The sequence below is a fragment of the Heterocephalus glaber genome, unplaced genomic scaffold, assembly GCF_053883595.1.
Source record: "Heterocephalus glaber isolate CG9 unplaced genomic scaffold, H.glaber_assembly_v1.0 deba00000122, whole genome shotgun sequence".
Classification (NCBI taxonomy): domain Eukaryota; kingdom Metazoa; phylum Chordata; class Mammalia; order Rodentia; family Bathyergidae; genus Heterocephalus; species Heterocephalus glaber.
Window position 1 is genome coordinate 69,706,540 of NW_028258138.1, and position 22,817 is coordinate 69,729,356.

Genomic DNA, 22,817 nt, shown 5'->3' on the forward strand with positions numbered 1-22,817 from the left:
TTTTATTTGTACATGTTTGCAGTACATAATGATTACATTCCTTGTGGGAAGTTGGTATATGTACATAACACATCTTTGCATCTATGTCAGGCTTCTATGATGAGACAGGAAAGTCCTTAAAAGCAGAGGCTAAGTTTTCTCTTTCTCTGTGTCTGCTGCAGCATGATTCATTGGAAGTAGGCAAGAGAAGCTCCTTGAACTGAATTAAAGTCAGGAATCTTACTGGAGTAGACAAAGCAGGGAAAGGAGGTCAGGCTTAACTTTAAAGGAGCATCTGCTGTCTTTTCGTATGCATTTAGAATGGTCTGCATTTATTCATCTTGTAATAAGTTTCACTTGATAGTGTTATATTTTAATGTGTTAAAATCTCTATAGAAGGAAGATACAGTTTTATAAAAAAAGATATTATATAGAAACCTAAATTTTCCCTAGTTGCTGAATTTCACCCAGCACTTGATTTCCTTGATGGGTGGTTCCAAGCCTGATATTCTGTTTGAACTGTTGTTCTTGTTGTTTTCTTTTTGAGATGAGCTCTTATATGTTTCACAGGCTGGCCTTGAGGAACTGTCTTCAAATAGCCTCCTGAGTAGCTGGGATTATAGGCATGGGCTACCATGCCTGGCTCTTTCAAATGTGACTTTTTTTTCTTTTCTTGGTTTGTTGGCTTTGAGACAGGCTCTCACTTTGTAGTTTAGGCTGACATTGAACTTACTATGGAGCCCAGCTGGGCAGGCCTTGAACTCACAGAGATCCTACCTCAGCCTCCCGACTGGTGGGATTACAGGTGTGTGCCACCATGCCTGGCTCAAGCCTGACTTTATGAAAGTGACGTATGCTGCTCCCCCTACCCTCAAGCACAGCTCTGACCTCAAGGTTGGGCAAACCTCAAAATGACCCTCATAGCACCCCAACCCCTACACCAGTGGATGTTGGCTTCTTCACTTTGAGGAAAGTTTAGTAGTGGTGAGAATATTTCCATGCTCCTGTGAAGGCCTTGAAATCCTCTGAGCTCAGTATTTACTCCTCATGGATGAAACCCCTACAGCTTGCATTATGTGTCTACTTAGTGTCCTGACAGATGCCCAACTCGACCCACCCACCACATCAACATCTCTGCTAAGCTGTTCCTCCTCTCCTTATGATAGGCAGCACCATCATCCAACTGCCCAGGCCTGAAGCCTGTGTCATCTTTGAGTCAGAACATCACGGTGCTAAAACTAAAAAAGTCATTTCTGTCTTTCCCATCAATACTGGACTTACACTCAGACACTGCCCTCAGTTTCTTCAGAGGTGTATGTGGTGGGTCCCTTCCTGTCTGTTCCCTCTGGAAGGCTTAGGATTTGGGCACCAACCTCTGTCTTGGTCTCTTTTCTTCCAGTTTCTTTTCTCTTCAGTTCATTCTATATACCTCTGCCAGGATTTCCTCTAACACTACTTTAAACTTATTCTCTGGCTCCACAGTTTTCACTGGTTCTCCTGATACCTTAGAATAAAGTCTTCTTTGAATTTTGAACCTAGAATTCAGGAACCCCTGAGGCCTTTTTGTTTTTTTCTTGATTTTTTTCTTATTCTCTCCCAAAAGAAACTTTTATCTCCAGCTGAGTCAATCCACTATAATTACTATTGGGGGATCACAGGGGAATCTAGGGCCTAGAAACTTTGAGGGAATTGCCCAAAGTTCAACAGCCACTAGACAAAAGCACAGACAGCTTTCCATTTACATTGCACTTCCAACCTACGTGAAACTTCTAGTGGATGTTAATGACTTGTGAGTGTGAAGTTTAATAACTTTTTGAAGATAAGCAAGAGACAATGTTTTTCTGCTGCCACTTCAAAGCTTTGGGTCTCTAACCTCTACTCAGGCCTAAGCCAGTAGACAGTTGTTTCTGTGTACAACTGGAGCATGCAGAGGTGGAAGATCTAGGTAGGCCGGCCCAGAAGGTGAAATCCTCACTTGGCAGAGCTGCCGTCAGACCGACTCAGTCAGAATATCTCTCTCTCTTCATCATCAGCTCTCTCAACTTCAAAGCTCCTACAGTGTTCCCTCAGCCCTGCTGGTTGGGACTTAAACTTCAATCTTTCCTTACTCCTCAGAACACTTCCTTTAACTCTCAACCCAACATTCAATCTAGAACTTGCCCTCTGCCATATTTCTTATCTGAGGAGTGCACAGAAATAGGTAGGATTGGAAGCAAGCAATCACAAATGTGGAATGTTTATTTACTCATTCAGGCAACCGTGGCTGAATGCCTGCGTGCTAGGCACTGTTCTGATGGTGATCTCTGTAATAATAACTGATTATTGACTGCTTACTGTGGGCAAGAAATAGTTTTCAGTGCTTTTCCAGACATAGACATAGATATAGATATATTTAGATGGAGAATCACTGCAGTCACCCAACAACCTCCTGAGATAAGTTTGGGTTTTGTTTTTTTTTTTTGCTGTTGAATGAACAACAGTAAAATGAATTCCCATACATGCATCATCTAACTTCAATAATGATCAACTGTCATGGCTATCTTGTTTTATATTCCAGTTTATTTTAAGTCAGAGCAACTGTGGAGATAACAGCTCTAAATGAATAATTACAGCAGGATCCCTGTAAATACAGATGTATGATAGAGAAAGGAAGAAAGGAGGCAATGAATTTTTATTATGGAGGAAAAGAGGAGGATTCCCATGGCCCTTTATGGCTCCTGTGGCTCATATGGCTCTGGTACCTGGTACCCCAAGCAGAGGGACTGCTCTGGCTGAGCCTGGGGACCCCTGGGATCCCATGTCCACATACATAAGCCCATATGCTCCAACAATATGTTCAGTTGCTTTAAAGTGGGGTTTACTGGATTAAACAAAGTAACATGATATAACTGTGAAGGTTTTAAAAGCACATTTATTTCTATGTTGAAGAAAAGACATGTTAAAATAACTTAGGAGCTGGTGGGTGAGGGGGAAGAGAGGAAAAACAAGATAAATAGCGGATAGAAAAGAATCACAAGACATTAAATTCAGGGAAAAGAGAAGAAACCCAAGGATATGGAAGGATAGCTGACACGTTCCTCTCAGACACTTGAGGGAGGAGACTCTGAGCTGAAGCTGGCCAAGGAGCAGGAGACAGGGATATCACACCTGAGCAATTGCAAGGCTGGAGAAATCACACAGAAAGAAACTTCTTCCTCAGTAACTTGAGAGTCAAAGAGAAAGGGTCTTGGAATGACTAAGGGAGAGAGGCAAAAGAAAACTGGAAAGTGGAACTAGACATCTCTAAAATCCCAAGTGTTAACCTTCCCAGCTTACAAGGGGCTGTGGATCATTCCTATAATGGTCAGCAGCTGAGGGGAACAGGCATCTAACAGTTACCAAGTAAATGTCAAACATGATACTGTGTGAGGGTTGGGACAACAGCAATAAAATGGAAGGCTTCCAGCCTTCAAGGGAAAGAATGCTGAGGGAGGTCCTACAGGGAGCCAGTCACTGCTACTAGGGTGGGGTGTGTGGCAGGAGATGGGGGGATGGAGGGACTTCTATGTTAGCCTGGAATAGGGTTTCAAAGGGTCCGAGGGTGGAGGGCAGCTGCAGGCCACTGAGGAAAGGTTCAGTTTACAGCCTGGATCAATCCAGTTTGTGTACCAAATGTGTCCAAACGAAGTGAAGCAATCATGTGACAACTGGCAACTGTGCTGTATAAAAGAGGCCACTTTTGGGAAGGATCATGTCAGAGGAGTGAACCAAAAGTGAAATGAAGTCTCATGATTTCAGGTAAATGTCTGAGTCAGAGATGTGTCAGGGCATGCATTCAGTGACACTGGAAGTGAGATTCTGACAGCACTGCTCACACTGCTCCAGTCCTCAAGATTTGTGTGGGAGTCTGCAGCACACCAGGGCATCAAGAACTCAGAGAAGGTGCAGAACTCTGAGCTGGGCTCTGCTTCCCTCCCCCGGGAAGTGCTCCCCAGGGTCTCTCCCAGCCTCCTATCCCATTGCCATCACCTGGGCCCAAGCCTAGGCTTCACACAGGCCCGCTGTCCTCTCCTTGGTCTTCCTGCTCCAGTCCATCGAACATGAATATTTAAGAAGCAGAGATGCTGCCCAAAACCTGAGTGTAAGCACTGCTTTGACTGTACTGTTGGCCTTCTCACTTCCTATTTATTACCTTTGGATTAGAGCTAAGGTCCCATAGCTGTCACTCAGAGCTGTTCTCCTCCGAGTGGCGTCTGTCCACTCTCTGTCTTCAAAGGCATAGCAGTCAGCTTCTTGTGAATCTTCCCTGACCCCGGCAACAACTGAGTGACTTCATCTGCACAGCTGCAGCTCGGGTGGGTCTCAACCACATCTGTCATACTTTCCACAGCCGACTGGCAGGGCACTCACAGGTGTCTGCATCAGGGAGTCCGCCTCACCTTGAACCGGTTATGAGCTGCAGACGCCTAGCTGCACAGGGCCTGAGGAGTCTTCTGGGAAAAATTCATCATTTTCAGAGGAGTCAGGCCCAGACAGCTTGACTTAATAAGGCCTTGCTGGGAAGTGGAGAGGGGTCTGTAACTCCTTTATCTCCTTTTCTAGATCTTGAGGTCCATGAGGGTAGAGAGCATGAATGATTCACCTAGTGAAGCATGTAGTATCCAATGTGGTTGTGGTATTTATCAGATGAGTATTTATGAGATAAAAGAATATTTACTGTCCTACCTCTGGAGCAAATCTGATTTTATGTCAGACTTCACTGCTGAAAATATGATAAAATCCACACATTTTATTTTCATGTGTGTGGAGTTACTGTAACAGGCCTGCAAATCCATATCACATCAAGCATTTCTGTAGACTAAATATAATGTACATACTAGGAGTATGATCAAAATATTATCCACTGAATGATTAAATTTTTAAAATACTTATTATCATAAAAGACACATTACCATTAAGTCCTCCTCAGAATACTCATCTTTGCTTTGAACACACATATCTCATCATTCTTTTTTTTTGGCACCAGGGATTGAACTTGGGTTCTTGTGCTTGCACAGCAGGCGGCGAAACCACTGAGCTAAATCCCCCGCTATCTCATCATTCTTGCCACTTTCTGAAGCAGTTCTGGAAGACTTCTTTCATGTCTTTATGAGGTGTGATTTAAAAAATACAGTGAATGCTGCTGCTGAGTACCATCCAATGGAAAGGCAAGCTTGTAAGAACATTATAATGTGTCCTCATTCTGCCACTGGCCTCCAAAAGGCTCATGTCCATCTTATTCTGAAAAATGCACCTCTAATTTTTGCCAAAACCTTAATAGTTATACCATTGCTAAAAAGTCTGAGACATAAGGCAAATTCTTAGCTGTGAGCCTCTATATAAAAAAGAAAGTTAAAATCTTCTAACACATAATGGCATACAGAGAACATTTCCATTCCAAAAGGAGGGATAGGGAAACAGACAGAAATTAGACCAAAGCAAGACAAAAACCCAGCAAGATAAACATTAAATCCTATAGCTGCATGTCCAGCACCCAGGGCAGGCTGTAGTGAGATGTGAGCTCCAACAGGCTTGGGCAGACCCACTACTATGGCTTTTCTGGTTGCAGCCCACAGAGCCTCTCTCTTCTGACTTTGCTCACTGCCTACAGCTTTTCTCAGCAGTTCTTCCAGATTCCTGACATCTCCAACTGCTGGAAGTCTCCACCATACCTTGGGTTTCACTTGTACAGCTTCACATATCACCCTGTAAGGGGCACCTGGCAGGAACTATGACCCTGTCACACAATTTTTCTGGCTTCCCAGGCCTTCTTCTGTAATCTAGGTGGAAGCCACCATGATCCCATAATTCTGGTATTCTGTATGTCTGAAAACCTAGCACCAAATGGCCTCTAGCCCAGCTGCCAATGAAGTCCTTGTTCCCAACTTAAACCCCCTGAGTCTTGCCTTTACATTCTGCATTCCTATCAACATTTCAGTCTTTTGAGCTCTGTCTAGTATCACACATCAAGCACTCCTCACAACATTCTAGAGCTTCTCTAGCTGACATCTCCAAACCTTTCCAAACTCCTCTTATAAACAAATTCCAAAGGCTTCTAAATCACATGGTCAGGTACAGTCACAGCAACAGCTTCACCTCCAGTACCCATTTTATGTATTATTCACTTTTTTCATTGCTGAAACAGAATATCTGACACCTGCAAATTAAAGAGGGAGAGGTTTATGTTGGCTCACAGTTTCAGTGAGTTCAATCCATGCTTAACCAGTTCTGAGGCAGAAATGGCTTGGTGGAAATGCATAGTGGAGGAAATCTGTTCACCACATGGCAGCCAGGAAGCAGAGAGTAAAAGGAGAAGATGGGAATGAAGGCACACTCTTCCAAGTCACACCCCCAGTGACCTGCCTCTTCCCACCAAGTGCCCCACCAAAGGGGGACATTTTAGATCTAAACCATAGCAAAATGTAAATGTTTTGAATGTATTCAGGAATTGAGACAGCTGTGACAGAACAATTAAAGACACAAAGAAGGTCTTCCAGAAAGTGCCAAAAACGATGGGATAAATAAGTTCAAAGTGAGGAGAAATATTATGAGGGGGACTTATGTAATGTGTCTTTTATTGCAATAAATTTAAACATTTTTTAAAAAACATTCACCATTTTTTGGATCACATCATTATATATGTGATACTATTTTTCAAATATATAAAGGAACTTGTGTTTAATTTTTAAAACACACAAATTTACCTAAAAATCATATTTAAATCCAAATGTCCTTTGCCTTACTTATACCATCAGGTAATAAAAACACAACTTCTACTCTACAAGGTCTGATCCTTCCATCATCCAGAACCACTCCTCTATACCACAAGTGTGGGACAACAGCCCTACCTTGGTGATCCTTTAGGTCAGGGAGGGTACCACACCCACGGAAGAAGGAGACTCAATTTGCAATGTACAATGTGCTCTTGTTGTTTATTATTCCTTCATTTACTCTATGAAACAGCCCTCAATGGTTGATAGGAGAGCAATTTAATCACTTAAGACTGCCAGGGACCTTCTACCATGAAATGTGCATGGGAGAGATAGAATAAATATATAATATGATTTCCCTAGAAAAGAGAAAACTACCTAAGAGCCATATGGGACACCTAAGTTCTACCAAGCACATAATTGGGATCATAAAAGGAGGGGAAGGAGGAAATAGGCCTCTGAACCTCTATTCAGGGCATGAGGACAGAGTAACGATTTCATGAGATGGGTCTCTCAGCTGGGCTGGTGATGTGTGAGCTGGGAACTGGATGAGAAGCTGGAGAAGGCATGAGCAAAAAGCTTTGTAGACAAACGAACCCAAGCATAAAAGGGATGGACATTCCTCAGGAGCAGTAAAAAGATGAGAGTGGCTGCACATAGTGAGTGAAAGCAGCACAAGGTGTGGCTGGAGGGACGGGCAGGCAGGGCCTTGTGCTCATCAGTGGGTAAAAGAGTGGTGCTCATCTGGCACCACCTGTGTCCCCACAGCTGTCACCCTTTAATCAACAGAGCTGAGATTGATTACATGCACCTGTGTGACTAGTTCTTGTCAATGGTCTGTGGGCAGAAGTGACTATGGCCACTTCTGGGCTAAAGAAGAGGAGAGCTGGCACTGGGACGTGGGCTGCTGCTTCTCGCCAATGGCAGCGCCTGAGGTTAAGCCTGGCTCAATCACTGAGTCACAGCCTGAGGCACAGTTCCTCTTATGAGTCACACAGACTCTCAGTGGACTTTGAGTAAAACAGACATAAACCTTGGAACTATTCAGCAGTCAACCCTGACTAATATCACATGGTAAGAAGTTTAGATTTTATTCTGTGTAATAGGAGATAACTTGAAATTTAAAGCTAGAGAGTGATGAGATCTTATATACACTCATTTATTTATTTTCTTTGTGGTAAAAGCATTCAGACTCCTGCAAGTTTGAATGAGCAGTTTGCTGTATCTGGAATGGATTAGAGGGACAGAGGACAGGAGAAATCACATGGTCAGTCATAGGTCTGTCGTAGGTGATCCAGGTATGAAGCAATGCCAGTTTAGATTGGTGGTAGCAGTGGAGAGGGTGTGTTGAGTTCAGGATGTGTCTTGAAGACAGAACTGTCGGGACTGATGACTGATGGGTTTTGGGCATGCACAACTGGAGGAAGAACAAGGTGTGGTGAGTAGAGGGTAAGATAAGTGTGGTAGGATTCAAAAATTAGAAGAAAAAGTGGGAGAGAGAGACAGAGACACAGAGAGAAAGACAGAGAGAGAGACACACACAGAGACAGAGGAGACAGAGAGACAGATGACAGACAGACAGACAGGCTTATGGACTCATTTTGCAAAGCCAGCATAACCTTGATTCTCAAGATGACAGTTATATTATTAGCAGATACATACATGCAAAAATCCCAAATAAAATATTTTCAAAGTCCAGAAACACGTAAAAAGAAATTACATCATAATCAAGTTGGGTTTATTCCAGGAATAAATTGGCTTTATTCTAGGAATATAAAGGATTTTTTCTAACATTCACATATCTACTTGTATAATTCACAACATTTATAGAACAAAGGAGAAAATAATTTCAATGAGCGCAGAAAATAATTTGATAAAATGAAATTCATTTATGATGTTTTAAATCAGCAAATTAGGAATAGAAAACTTCTTTAATCTAATAAATTATTCTAAAAACCTAATACCACATATCATATAAATGATAAAATATTGAAAATGTTTTCCTGGAGGTCAGGCATAAGTGAAAGATATCTTCTATTACTGTTCATATTCATCCCCATACTGTAGGTGTTACCCAGTGAAACAGGAGATGAAAGAAGAAAAAGGTATAAGTTGAAAAGGAAGAAATAGCTATGGATTAATGATTAGAATTGATAAGTGAATTTATCAAGGTCATTAAATTGAAGTTGAAGGTCCAAAAATCAATCATATTATACATAGCGGCAATATAAAATTAGTAAAAAATTAAATGACAGCATTTATAATCATGTCGAATTCATCAAATATGTAGAAATATATATATTTTTAAAACTCTGCATAAAGTTGTTGAGACCAAATAAAGAAGACCAAAACAAATGAAGTACTAAACCTATGTTCATAGGTGGATAAATCAGTATTAAAAGATATCAATTCTTTACCAACTTGATCCATAGTGCAAATGCAATTTGAATAAAAATTTCAGCAGAGCCAGGCATGGTGGTGCACACCTGTAATCCTAGCATTCTGGGAAGCTGAAGCAGGAGGATCACAAGTTTAATCCCAGCTCAGGGCAACTTAATGTAGTGAGGCCGTTACCAAAATAAAAAAATACAAAAAAGGGCTAAGTATATAGGTCAGTGCAAACACCCTGGGCTCAATCCCTAGTCCAAGAAAAAAAAAAAAGATCCTAGCAAGTTTTTTTTGTTTTTTTTTGTTGTTGTTGCTGTTACTGGAGATCAAACTCGAACTTGGGACCTTGCGCTTTCAAGGCAGGCAGCAGAACTACTGAGCTAAATCCCTGGCTCAGCAAGTTTATTTTTTTGGTCAAAATTGAAAAGTAGATTCTAAAATTTATATGGAAATACAAAGTGAAACACCAAGCATAACCAAGACCTGAAGAGGAAAAATGTTTGATACCAAAATCCATTAAAAAGCTATGATAGTTACAAGTTGGTATTGTCCAAGGACAGAAAAATAGAACAATGGAACAGAATAGAAGATCCAGAAACTGACCTACAGACATGGGGACATTTGACTTCTGACAAAGGGAACACTGTACACTAGTGGAAATTCTTCTTAATACATACTGTACTGCTCAGTCACTTGGATCCACATGGAAAACAAGGAATCTTGATCCTTACTTCATAACTGAGATATAGATAGATATAGATACAGAAACTAGAATAGATACTCTTCAATAGAAGGTATCCATATGACAAAAAAATGAAAGAAAAGAAAGGAAAAGGCACTCAATTATATTATTCCTCAGGAGGTGAAAGTTAAATCCACAATGATATTCTGTTAACTATGCCCAAATGGCTACAATGGAAAAAAAAAATGACGATGACAACTATTGGAGAGGGTAAAAAGCACCTGGAGCTCTTCTACATTGTGAATGGGAATGTAAACTGGTACAATGTCTTAGGAACGCTGTTCAGCTGTGTTTTCTATAGTTGAACATATACATACCCAGTGTCTGAGAAATTCCATGCCTAGGCATATGTATTCAAGAACTATGTACATATGTATACCCACGCATACATACAAGGATGTCACAGCAGTACTACTTGTAATTGCCCCAAGCTAGAAACCACCCAAGTGTCCATCAACACTAGACTGGATAAACGAGGTGCAGTGGTATATTCATACAACAGAGTACTATACAGCAACAAAAAATGAACAAGCTATTGAGATGTGGGGGGGTTCCCAGCAGTTCCTCCCCTCAGCTGTGGGAGTCTTGCCAGTCTGGGCCCAGACAGGTGAGTGAAGAGGCTCTCTGATCATTCCAGCCCCAGCCAGAGCTGACTGAGCAACAGCATGAGAAGCCCTAAGTGAGGACCATCTCAAGGAACCCAGGGGAGTCCCACATTCATGAGCAAAAGAAACTGTTGTGACCATTTTAAATCCTACTATAGGGATAAGCATTGCACAGCAGTAGATAATCAGAATATAGGTTGATGTATTTATGAAAAAAGAGAATACATTACATTTATAAATCCACTTTTAAATCTTTAAGGAAATCTGAGTTTGTAAAAATCCTTCTAAAAACTATTTTTTAATATAGGTTGATAAGTAGAACAATAGATGTTTAAGATGCACTTAAAAGTCTAAGGTAAAACTAGGTTTTTAAAATGTTTGCTTCTATAAATTGAATCTCAATAGAAAAGTAAAAATGAACCACCAGGGAAAACCTGTGGACAGCTGACTTCATCAAGCCTTTTGGACAATTCAAAGAAAAAACACAGGGAAAGGAGGAGAGTGATTTATTGAGTGCTTCACAGGTGCCATGCCAGTCTAGGTGCTTTATCTAACATCAGCTCTTTGATCCTCACAATGCCCCTGTGAGATGGAGTTTACAATCCACTGACAGTGAGGCTCTGGGAGGCCTACAGGTTGCTGCGACTCTCAGCAAGGAAAGGACCTGGGCCCTGCCACTCTGAACACGTCTCTGGAAGGAAAACTCAGAGGGTGAGCTCCTCCATGTCCCAGCCACTGCGGTGTGGGCACCTCACATCCACGCCTACCTTGCCCAAGAGTCTTCTGTGGTGACAGGAGGGTGGGTATACAAGTGGGCAACTGTGAACACACAGGAGAGCTGTCCTGGCCACACAGAGAAGGACAGCCAGGGGATCCTTAGAGTTCAGGAGTGTGGAGTGGAGCCAAAGGGGCCTGGACCCTGTACATATTTCGAGAGGAGTTCTGGAGAGGAGTTCTAGAAACTGTGGAAGAAAAAGAGGAAGGATTTCAGCATTGTGGCTGCACACAGCCTGCCTAACTTCACAGGGTCTTTTGTGTTTCTCCTCCCTACTGATTCCCAATAATAACCATGCTGAATGCCTGACACAGTAGGGGCGGTGGTGTTTCTGAATCCTTTCATTCTAGAGTGAGTCAGTTTTGAGGTAGTCCGATCCCCTCATTTTATAGGTGAGGAGACTAAGACATCCCCTCTTGCTGCTTCCTATGAACAATCTATAGAACTGGATGAGTTTAAGAAAAAAAACAAAGCCAGGCATGGTGGCCCATACTGTAATCCCAGCACCTGGGGTCTGGACTACAAACAAGACCCTGTCTCAAAAAAACAAAAATGAGTAAAAATCCTATATTAAAATATGGTAAGCCTTGTAAGAGTTCTGTCTTTTATATTTAGGAAACTGAGGTCTGTACAACAGAAGTAGAGGAGTGACCTGGGGGCTGCAGGGGCTGCAGGAGGGGCAGCTGCTCTGTCACCTGGATTACACAGAAGGCCTCTGGCAGGTGGAAGTGGCACTACTGGAGACCCCAGAACAGGGTTACCACCCGGGAATCCAACACCACCAAGGCACCTTGCAGTTCCTTCTGAGGGAAAGAATACGAACACAGTATGACTGAGAACTGTCTCCTCCCAAACAAACCAAGGAGAACAGGCTGAAGCCAAGGAGCTGAGGTTCTCTTCAGGCCTTCACCTCTTGGTGGATCCTTTGTTGCCAGGGAATTCTGCCAGCTGCCCCCTTCCCAGGAAAGCCAGACTGGGAGAAATGAGGATAATCATGTATCTCTGACAGAGAGTGTGGAAGAGGGCAAGGGGAGACTCCTGAACAACTGTGCATACCACAGTTTTAATCTTCATCACACATTTAACTTGTGCTCTGCAGTCTTACAGACTGCTTTTATATACTTTATCTCAGGTATATACTTTACCCTCCCAGCAACCCAGGAAGGTGGATAGAGGTTTATCAGCCCCATTCTGCAGACAAGGAGCCTGCTCCTGATGGCAGTTAGTGGCAGGACTAGAGTCCTAGATGGTAGAACCACAGATGTTAGAGTTAGAAGCTACCTTAATAGCAATACTCTAAGGCAGTGATGGCAAAGCTCCTAAAGAGGAATGCTCAAACTGCAACCCCAAACCCACTTATTTATCAAGAAGTGCCAACATTGCAACTAAACCTGAATATTGAGGGTTTCATTTAGAAAAATCAACTTCATCTTTTGTCCTAAAAGAAAAACAAATAACACATGTGCCATACTGTTCTAATACTGTTCTAATTTTTTAAAAGTTTGAAGATGTCAAACTTTTCCCTTTCTTACAAATTAAATATCTTCAACTGCTTCCACTATTTCTCAGGCAGTTACCGAGCACAGTGGCTGAAAAAATTCACAGTAGACAGTAGGTAAGCATTGTGTTGGTTTTCTGGCTCTTGGTACTATACCCTGGTCTGGAACTTCTTCCCTGAGCCAGAATTTGTCTCTGAAGGGTAGTCAGTTTATCATTTACTTATTTAAGTAATAAACAAAATGTGGTTTACCATGCAAACCATATAGTTTTTGGACAACAGGAAAACAAAAGTGGCCAAACTGCAGATGAATTACAATTTAGTCTGAGATAATGGATCCTTTATCTAACTCAACTGACCATCTCAGAGATGTATTTCAGCATGGGTCCCTCCTTCACCAAGCATTTCCTATAAGTAAGACACAGAATGAAAGCCTGTGGAGGCTGCCCTCAGAATTAAGTTGAAAAATCCCAGTGAAGTCAAGGATAATGCGGATCTGGTGAGAGACCTGAATGGATACATTATCATGCAGCACTGCCTTGGCTGTTAAGGGAAGCAGTCCCCGTTTTCAGTTCAATTTTGGGTGCCACCAGGAGATAATAATGTACTATCTTCAGAAAAGTGCTCCAGTGGAAGCTCTGATTATTTATTTTTAGCTGTTCTAAACTGGATTGGTGTGAGGGACAAGCACTGGTGTCCACAGGTGAAGGAGGCTGTATCATTCCTAACAATGCAGAATTCAGCCAGTTTTGTGTTTTTTGGTTTTTTTTTAAATTTTTTACTTTATTTTTATTTTATTTAATTTTTGCTTCTTTGGCATAGATTTGTACTTTTAAAGGCATTAATATTGCATTTCTATCAGGTAAACAACTATACAAATATGCTAAGGAGAGGGCCTTGAAAATAATCTTTCATCAGTTAAAAGAAGTACAGGAAGCCTGAGTGAACAGGACCAACTTAAGACAGGTTTTATACATTTGATGTTGGAATCTAACATACATTGTGGGTGAGAAGGATGGACATTCAGACAAGGGGTCTTACTCCTTTCCTCATCTAGTTCTGGGATTGTGAAGAAATATAGTTTTATGTACTGGGGAATGCTTAAACAGTGGTGATAAGTGCAAAAATAGAAAAAGTTCCCTTCTCTCACTTTGCTTAGTAGGGAACTTTCTGTATTAATAATTAAATACTATACTTATTACTGTCTTAATCAGCTATATTTAGGAGAGGATACAAGGAACCTGATTATAGTTGGTTGAATGGAGGTAGGAATTACAGAGGAGAAGTACTTCCCATCCATTTATCCCCAGCAGCACCCAGATTTAGTCTGCAAATACCACTCTCCCTTAGGTAGAAAGTATCCTTCAGACAGTATGACTTTTCCATTAAATACTCTTAGGTGGAAAGCACTAGTTCTTAGGACTCAATTTCAAAAAGATGAGATGAAAAGGCTCTTTCACAATTACAGATGAAGCCAGGCACAGTGGTGCACACCCATACTCCCAGTTCCTTGGGAAGCTGAAGTATGATGATCACTTGAGCTAGGAGTTCAAGACCAGTTTGGGCAACAGAAGAGACCCCATCTCAAAACAGAAAATTACAAACACACACCTACATATCTTTAAAATCTTGTTCAGGAATGGTATAGGAGAAGACTACAAAAGCCAGGAGACATGATTTGGTTAAAAATTAAATGCAGCATTTCAGCTCAGAAAGAACAATTAAGAGCTAAGAATAAATGATAAGGCCTCCACACAGATCTCTGCAGGCAGTGACAAAGCGTGGACCTCCTGAGCATGGCCCTACTGGGAGGGCGGGCAGGGCCACACCCAGGCTACTCTGCCCTTCCAGTGGCAGAGAGCACCAGGACACAGTGTGTTTGTGGGACAGTTACCTTGGCAGGCTGAGGCAGGACATGGGACAGGAAGTTGCCCTAGCACAGGCATTGCTCAGGTCATCATAAAGACAGAATCATGTGATTCTGCGATTTCCTCCTGACAGTGAAATTTGTTTTTTTAATGTTAGAAACCAGGATTTAATTGGGAAGGGCAAGAAACAGGATGGGGCTCCCCAAAGGCTACCTTTTTCTCCAGCAGCAAAGCTTACTTCTGAAAAGGCTCCGGGTAGCACAACAGCCCAGGGAAGGCAGGCGGGGTCAGCAGCAACATGGAAAGCCCTAAACAATCTGTAGAGGTACAGTGATTTTCTTCTTAACTGATTTGCTTGGGGCCTGGATCTTGGGAGCCTGAAGAGGAGTGTGGGGGCCGGTGAAAGGGAAGCAGGGAGAGAGCAGTGTCCCCTGGGGGACATCGGCACAGCAAGGTGTCTGGCTAGTGTTCACGCTTGGATTCTGAGCTTATGTGAAGTCCATGGCTAGAGACCCAGTCCTACTAGGATAGAGTGTGCATGAACATAACTGTGTTCGAGAATACAGGATTTATATGGAGATACATTTCAAAGTGTCCATGACAAAAGAATATAAATGTTTTGAAGAGGCCCTCATTTCTTCCTGATTCATGAGGCCAGGAAGCAGCTTTCAAATCCCAACAATTCTGGGTGGCTCCTGGAACTCAGATTGCTCTCCTCTTCAGTAGGGGTTTCTGTACCAGCAGAAGGTACACTAGATGCCTACTGGTACCAGGGAGTCTTTCTGACCCAGCGCAGTGTAAATCCAGCATCTGTTCGGATTTTGATTGAAGCAGCTTCTGCCTCTCGCACAATTTCCTTCACAGACTGCATAAGGTTCTGGGGATTGTGAACCAGCATCTCTGTGGCCTGTTTAGACTCCTCGTCACTGATGTTGGTCCGGCCCAGCATGGTGGCCTTCACTGTGGACAGGATTTTGAGCTGGGTGCTTATAGTTGGGATTCGCTCACACACCTGTAAGAGGTTGGTTCTAATCCACTTATCTGTACACTGCTTGGCAACCTCCTTGGCCAATCGAGTCACCTCATCCGAGGCCTTGGCGATGTCCTTGGCACACTGGATGAGTGCCCGCTTGGTACCACTGCCTCCTCTTACCAGCCAAGACATCTCAGCCATCAGCAGAGCCATGTGCTTGGCTGCTGCAATGATGTCATTGCCCTTGCTGGACCATTTTCAAGCTTCATCATGGAGCTGCCTGGCAGCCATCTTCATTGGCTGGTTAATCACCTCCCCGGCTTCCTGCTCAGGTAACTCTTCATCCTTCTCTTCTGGAGGGGGAGGCCTGGGTGGAGGGACCTCACCCTCAGGCAGAGGTGGTTTGGGAGGAGCAAGCTCATCTGTTAGACAGAGCTGTTCAAGGTCTGGTGGAGGTGGCGGGAAGTCAGGTTCCTGAGGTTGGAAGGCTTCTCTGACCTGGCCACAGCTCCCAGGATCCGATATCCCGAGTCCAGGAAGTTCTTCTGCAGCCCAGGGTCAGAAATGTTTCCGGCCACAGCCTTTGCACCCATCACCATTGGGGAGATCGTTTTGCTCAGTTCATCAGAGGCAGCTTTCACAGCCTCACGGAACTTAGGATCTTCAGAGTTCTCCACTTCCCTCTTAGCCACCAGTAGGATCCGGTTAGCCTGACAAGCAGTGCTGGTTGCCCCAGCAACCAGCATCTGAGGCTGAATCTTGGCCATGGCTACCTTACACTTGTCCAGGTCTTTTTAAATTGCTTCTTCAGAAGCATCCAACAGTGACTTGGTATCAATGGCTTCGTCCACCAGCCCTGTCATTTTTTCAACATTATCAATCCATTGGTTCTTCATGGTTTCAAAATGTTCATAAGCAGCTTGATTTCCAGGGTTCCTAAGTAAGATGCGAGCAGCCGAAACCACCTGGGGTGTGAGTTCTCGGGCCATCTTCACTGACGCCTGAATGCCTTCCACTGTTGAGTTATTCACCTTTCCCACTGCAGCTGCCTTCTCCGCTGTGGCCCCAAGCCTTCCAGAATGGTTTTCAAAGTTTGCTGCCCTCTCATCAAACACCTCTTCCCTATTGGGTGCATCTGGAGGGGGTGTAGCTGCCACTGCCAATAGCTTGATAGGAGTTGTGGTATCACTGAAAACATCTGACACCTCCTGAGTCATAGCCTCCTGCATCTGGGCTTTCAGGTCCTTTAAGGAGTCCTGGAGCTGCGATGCAAGGGCTCTCGCCTGAGGACTCTCCCCTTCCCCTCAGGCAGCCAGGTCGGCCAGCTGAGCGGTGAGCTAGTTCACGCTGTCGCACTTGGCAAGAAGATCTTGGCGGTAAGTCCCCATCATGACATTGGCCAGACGATGCCCTTCAGCCACAAGGCCCCGGATGGCAGCCTGACCAACACCCCAGTCATCTACTGTGGGATTATCAATCCACTGCTGCACTTGCTCAATCTTGCCCTCGAGGTGGACAGCTGCTTTGACAGGTCTGCTGTTGGCCACAGCCCTGTTGGTTTTGGTCTGCAGGTTCTGCAGGGCCGTGGCCACCTGTTTGGCCAATGCTCAGGCCTCTGGGGAATCTCCTTTCCCCTGTCTTTGTATATCTGCTAATTTAGAAGTCAGAGCAGATATTTCTCCAAGGGATCGCAGAATGTCATCTCTCTCTTTAGGATTATCACACAATTCTGCTATTTTCCATGCTTCAGCCAAAGCTCCTCGAATCTGTTTTTCTCCTTCAGGTCCACCATTTGGATCTGCAAGCCAGTTCTGAGCAGCATCAATCTTCTTTGCGATGCTCTGCTTTGAGTTTCTCATGGCTTCAAGCTTGCGAGCTGCATTTTCCACTTTTGCTGTGAGCACATCCAGGCCTTGGGACACCTGCTGGGCTTTCTGCATGGCCACTGGAGAGGCTCCTTGTCCTCTGGCTCAGAGGTCAGCCACCTGGTCAGTCATCTGCCCCAGCATTTTGCACGTCCCCAGGATCTCCCTATGCTCCTTGCCTGCGCACAGCTCACCGACTTTTCCAGCTTCATCTAGGATCTGCCTGATGGCCTGCTTGCCAGCGTCCCCTGGGGAGGCACTGGGGTCACGAAGCCAACCTTTGGCCTGGTTCAATTTGGAGTCTATGGAGGCCAGTGCTCTCTTCATGGCTTCAGTGTCCTTGCTGACCCAGGCATCTTCATCCCAAGAAGTGAGTTGTAATACACGAATGATCTCATTAATTTCAGCACTCATCTTTTCTACAGTAAAATTCCGATATTTCAAAGCTTCTTCTATTCCTTGGTTCTTAGAGTTTTTAGTTGTTACAAAAATCTTCATAGCTGAAATGAGAACCGGAAGCAACTCTTTGACTGTGTTCATGGAGTTCACCAACATGACCCGGTGCTCCTGGTGAGTCAACTCCTGCTGTCTCTTGTCAATCATCTTGGCCATCTTAGTCATTCCTGGCCCAAGATTCTTTGTATAAGTGACCAAATCTTCCATAGTCTCCACCACCTCTGCCACTGTAAGATATTCCAGAATTCCTTTGCAAACTCTAATAATTTTACGAACCTCAGCCTCATCGAAGGTCAGGAGCAGGTCTGATGTGCCAGAGAGGATGTCCCTGGAGCCATCGATCAGATAATCCCAAGCAGGCACCGAATAAGGGTCTGACTGAAGCATCTGCGCTGCCTGGACAAGCTTGGTGCAAGCATTCTCAACCTTAATAAATGCTGGTGACATATCTTTCTTCAAAATCTGATCTTCAGTGGTTTGAACAGTCTCTTTTCCAACCCGGACTAGGTTGCTGACAGCCGCCTGCATGGCGGCCACGGGCGTGGTGAGGTCAGGGATGGCTTTGCCTTCCACCTCGCCCTCCTCGTGCATAATCACCAGGTGCGAGATCCACTGCGCCACCGGCTCCAAGATGCTTTCAATCGTGCATGTGTGAAACACCGGCTTCGCGGCGACTGGCGACTGGCGGGGCGGCGAACCGCGGGCGGTGGAGAACAGGGATTGGCTGGGCCAGGAACCCGCGGAGAGACTGACTCGGAACAGCGACTCGGTTTTGTGTCTCTTATGTAAGTGCTGTGCTGGCATGAATAGCAGCGAGTTTGAAATTCTGGTAATGAGCCAGGAAACAGATGATGAATGGTGTCCTACCTTATAAAGGAAACAATAATAAATTGCTACCCATCAGTTTATATGGGCATATGCTTATTCATTAGAGTAATAACTCCATAAGGAGTTTGATGGCAAATAAGTCAAGTCAATATCCAAAAAACACAATTTCACAAGATCTCAAGTTAAAGTATCACATTATCACAGTCTGAAATGATGAAATTTGGCCAACTTGATCCTTTTTTCAAGTAGTTCTATGGCTTAAAAAGTAAGCAATATATTTTTATTTTTTATTACTTAAACAAACATAAAACACCTACTATTGCAAACACCAATACTTTATATATTGTAAATGCCAATGCTTTAGAGAGCGTTACATTAGAAGTTTTATCATATCCAGCTTCAGAAAGGGCTGAATTTAGAAAGAGGCATTTTGTAGGACAGCAGTGGTGACTGAGGGCTTGGACACTGAGCTGTGACTCCTTTCACACACAATGCCTGTTTGCAGTCACAGAGCAGGTGACAGGTTCTTCACAGGAAGAGAAGAACAGAGACTTCTAGCCCAGCAGGCTCTCTCACCCCCAGCCTGGGCAAACAGTCCTGCGTCACAGAAATAGTAGTGAGATGTGGCAGAGTTCTTGCTGACAGACACACAGATGCCCTTGGGGCTCCACTGCTTCTCCTTCCCTCCTCTGAGAAGCTCATCCTTTGTCTGTTCACATGGATCCAGCTGTCTTTGGGACAGCTGCTCCAGCAACTCAGTGGAGAAACTGGGATTCAGTGAGGTTGTACAGTTTGCAAAAAGTCACAAGTTGGCTTTATAGCAGATCCAGACCAGCTCCAAAGAACAGCAAATGGAAGCCAGGACTTTGAGCTCACAGTCTTGGGATCCTTCTTGTTTACCATGTTGCCTGCCACCTGAGGTCTGGAAAACATTCCTAAAGTTGGGAATTTTTTACTCCTGCATTTGACTAGTTCTCTTGACAGAGAAGAGGGTAGTGATCTTGGAAGTGCTGGGATTAAAAATTAAGAAGGGTGTATGAGGTGGTCTGAGAGAAAGAATAGATACAGCAAGACCACAAAATGGGCAAAAGGAAAAGAAGGTAATAGGAGTGCTAAATATGTGAACAATAAAATAGGAGAAGATAGAGTCCAAATGAAGTGAAAGAAATGATCTGAGATTGAGAAAAGGGACACTTAAGACAGAAAACAGGCAACCGAGGACTAGGCAGAAGGCAGAGAGCAGAAAGAAAATAAGTAGAACCAATAAAAGAGAAGAAGACAAAGAAGGGCAGCATGAGAAAGCAGAGAGCCTTGTGTTGATGAAGGAGGGGACAGGTAGGTTGGCATGTTGGACAGAGTAAGGGCTCCATGGGATATAACTGGTTGGCAGGGGTGGGGTGACCAGGATGACAGGTGGAAAAGGCAGACAGTGCAAGTGGAGGAGGTCACGCTGTGATCATGGGTCTTGGTGGATCGCTGAAATTGTCCCAGAATCAGCTCAACATAGCTCTCAGGACCCCTGTGCCACAGGAGAGGACAAATTCTATATCTATACAGCCAAACATCTCTCCTCTTATCATTTGCTTCTCTTGATTCTTTCCTCATTCATGTAACTTGCTTTTGAATTCATACAAACATTTGCTCGTTCATTTCATGCAACCTGGAGGCCTTCCTCCCTGGGCTGGTTTCTCAAGAAATTTGTCAGTTCCTCCCAGAGGTGTGTGTGTGGGGGGGCTCAGTGCCCCATTCACTTAGAAATGCCTTCCAAGTGGAAAATGGTGGGATTTTCTTCAGGAAAAGCCAGGCCTCCACCATGGCTGGGTGGAATCCCAGAGGAAAATGTCACAGCACTGTGAGGGTAGCCAGGGGAACATGAAAGCAGTTTCCCAGAACTGTGGCCTTTCTCGTATACACTCCTGTGAGGAAAATCCTGTGCACATGGTCAGGCACTCCCAGATTTGTGCCCAGCCCACCCTCAACTGTGTGGGTACCTGGGAAAAACCAGGCTGCTATCTATCTGTCCAGTCATAGTGGCATTTAATCAGAGCAGCTTCCAATCCTCTGCCTGAGTGACCAATACCTCCATAAGTCTTTTTAAAAATATGTGATTTTAACATATTCCTGCCTCATCTGGGCTAACAACTGCTTTTCAGAACCAACTCTATGCCCAGAAGATAATCAGTTGGAAGTAGAGCCATGGCAGCATTCTTTTTTTCCTTTATGCCACAAATAAAATCCCCTTTAGCCCCAGTGGAGGCTTTAACTATTAGCACAACCTTGCAAAAGAATTTAGCAACCTACCTGTCTGCTCAAAATGCCCACCAGCCCGCTTTCCAAATGCAATCATGGTTAATAAAGAATGCGTTTTAAAAATCTCAACATGGGTCCTGAGTCACGCAGAAGACACCGAATCACCCCGCTGCAGACAGGAAGCCACCTGATTCCACACTACAAAGAGGCAGAGGACACCAGCCCACGAGACCAAGGTACTGAGTCCCGCTGCTCCCGGCCCAGAGGTAGGGGCTTCTGAACAGCAGTCCCACTGCTCCTGGTACAGAGGAAGGGGCTTCCCAGTCACCATCCCTCCCGCTGCTCCCAGCCCAGAGGAAAGGGCTTTTGGGCCACCTTCTGTCCCGCTGCTCCTGGCCCAGAGGAAGGAGCTTCCGGGCCACCATCCCTCCCACTGCTCCCGGCCCAGAGGGAGGGGTTTCTGAGCCACCATCCCACTGCTCCTGGTCCAGAGGAAGGGGTTTCCTGGCCACCATCCCTCCGGCTGCTCCCAGCCCACAGGAAAGGGCTTTTGGGTCACCATCCCTACCGCTGCTCCTGGCCCCTGTCCCACCTCACCCAGCTCAGAGGAGGTAATCCGTGCAGGCGCTAACAGTCCCCTGCCCCAGTCGAAATGAGAAAACACATAAATAAGTCTCAAAACCAGACTTCCAGATCACCTACAGCAACTCCAAAGGGAAATGAAATGGAACACTCTGATACTCAACCACCTGGACCCACTGAACTGGCAACAAAAGGGGATCTGGAAAAAATGAAATCAGAAATAATATCTCAGATAACAGGAGAAATTGTGCCCCTAGTGCAAGACATGATTAAGAAATCTAGAGAGGAGCTGAGGAACATGATGGAATCCCAACATAAGAAACAAATGGAATCCATAAAACAGATTTCCAGGACATGAAAAACTCCACTGAAAGGCTACACAGCAGAATGAGCCAATGTGAGGACAGAATTTCAGATATAGAAGATAAGATTGCAATTAGTGACCAGAAAAAGAAAAATTGCTTCAAAATTATAAGGGAACATGAGAAATCAATCCAGCAGCTGCTAGATGATGCAAAGAAGAATAACATAAGACTGATTGGGCTCAATGAAGAAACAGGAAATAGTGCAGATGACATAAAAAATCTCTTCACAGAAATAATGGCAGAAAACTTCCCAAGCAGGGGAAAAGAGCTTGACATCCAGATAAGTGAGGCATATAGGACTCCAAATAGCCTTGATCAAAAAAAATCTACACATAGGCATATAATTGTTAAGATTCCAGAAACACAACAGAAGAACAAAGTTCTCCAAGCAGTCAGAGAAAAGAAACAAATCACATACAAAGGAAAGCCCATCAGAATCACAGCAGACTTCGCAACACAAACCATCAAGGCAAGAAGACCTTGGAGTGACATATTCCAAGCCCTAAAAGAAAACAGCCTCCAACCCAGATGGATGGACCCTGCAAAACTATCTTTCAAAATGGATGGAGAAATAAGATTCTTTCATGACAAAGAGCACCTTAGGAACTTTGTGAATACCAAACCAGCACTCCAAAGAATTTTACACAATATCCTAGGAACAGACATTGAGGATCACAACCCCAGGAAGCAAAGCAGAATGAACCCATCTGGCATGACAAGAAATTAAATGTAAAGGGGGAGAACCCAACAAAAAGAAAAAGTCATGGCAATGATAAGTCAATATGTTTCAGTTGTAATCATCAACGTTAATGGTCTCAATTCACCAATCAAAAGAAATAGGCTGGCAGAATGGCTCAGGAAGCAAAATCCAACAATATGCTGCATACAAGAAACACACTTCATTCAAAAGGAAAC

The 22,817-nt window shown here is 44.0% G+C and overlaps 1 protein-coding gene across 1 annotated transcript in view; it reads right to left on the reverse strand.

Moving 5' to 3' along the window:
- Positions 1-15,136: 15,136 nt before the first annotated feature.
- LOC101704485 (vinculin-like) overlaps positions 15,137-22,817 on the reverse strand; it is a 28,744-nt gene continuing 21,063 nt past the window's right edge. The window contains 2 exon segments of the mRNA XM_087208946.1: positions 15,137-16,056; positions 16,059-18,744. Coding sequence (XP_087065072.1) covers positions 15,344-16,056; positions 16,059-18,744 — 3,399 coding nt within the window. The 3' untranslated portion in view covers positions 15,137-15,343.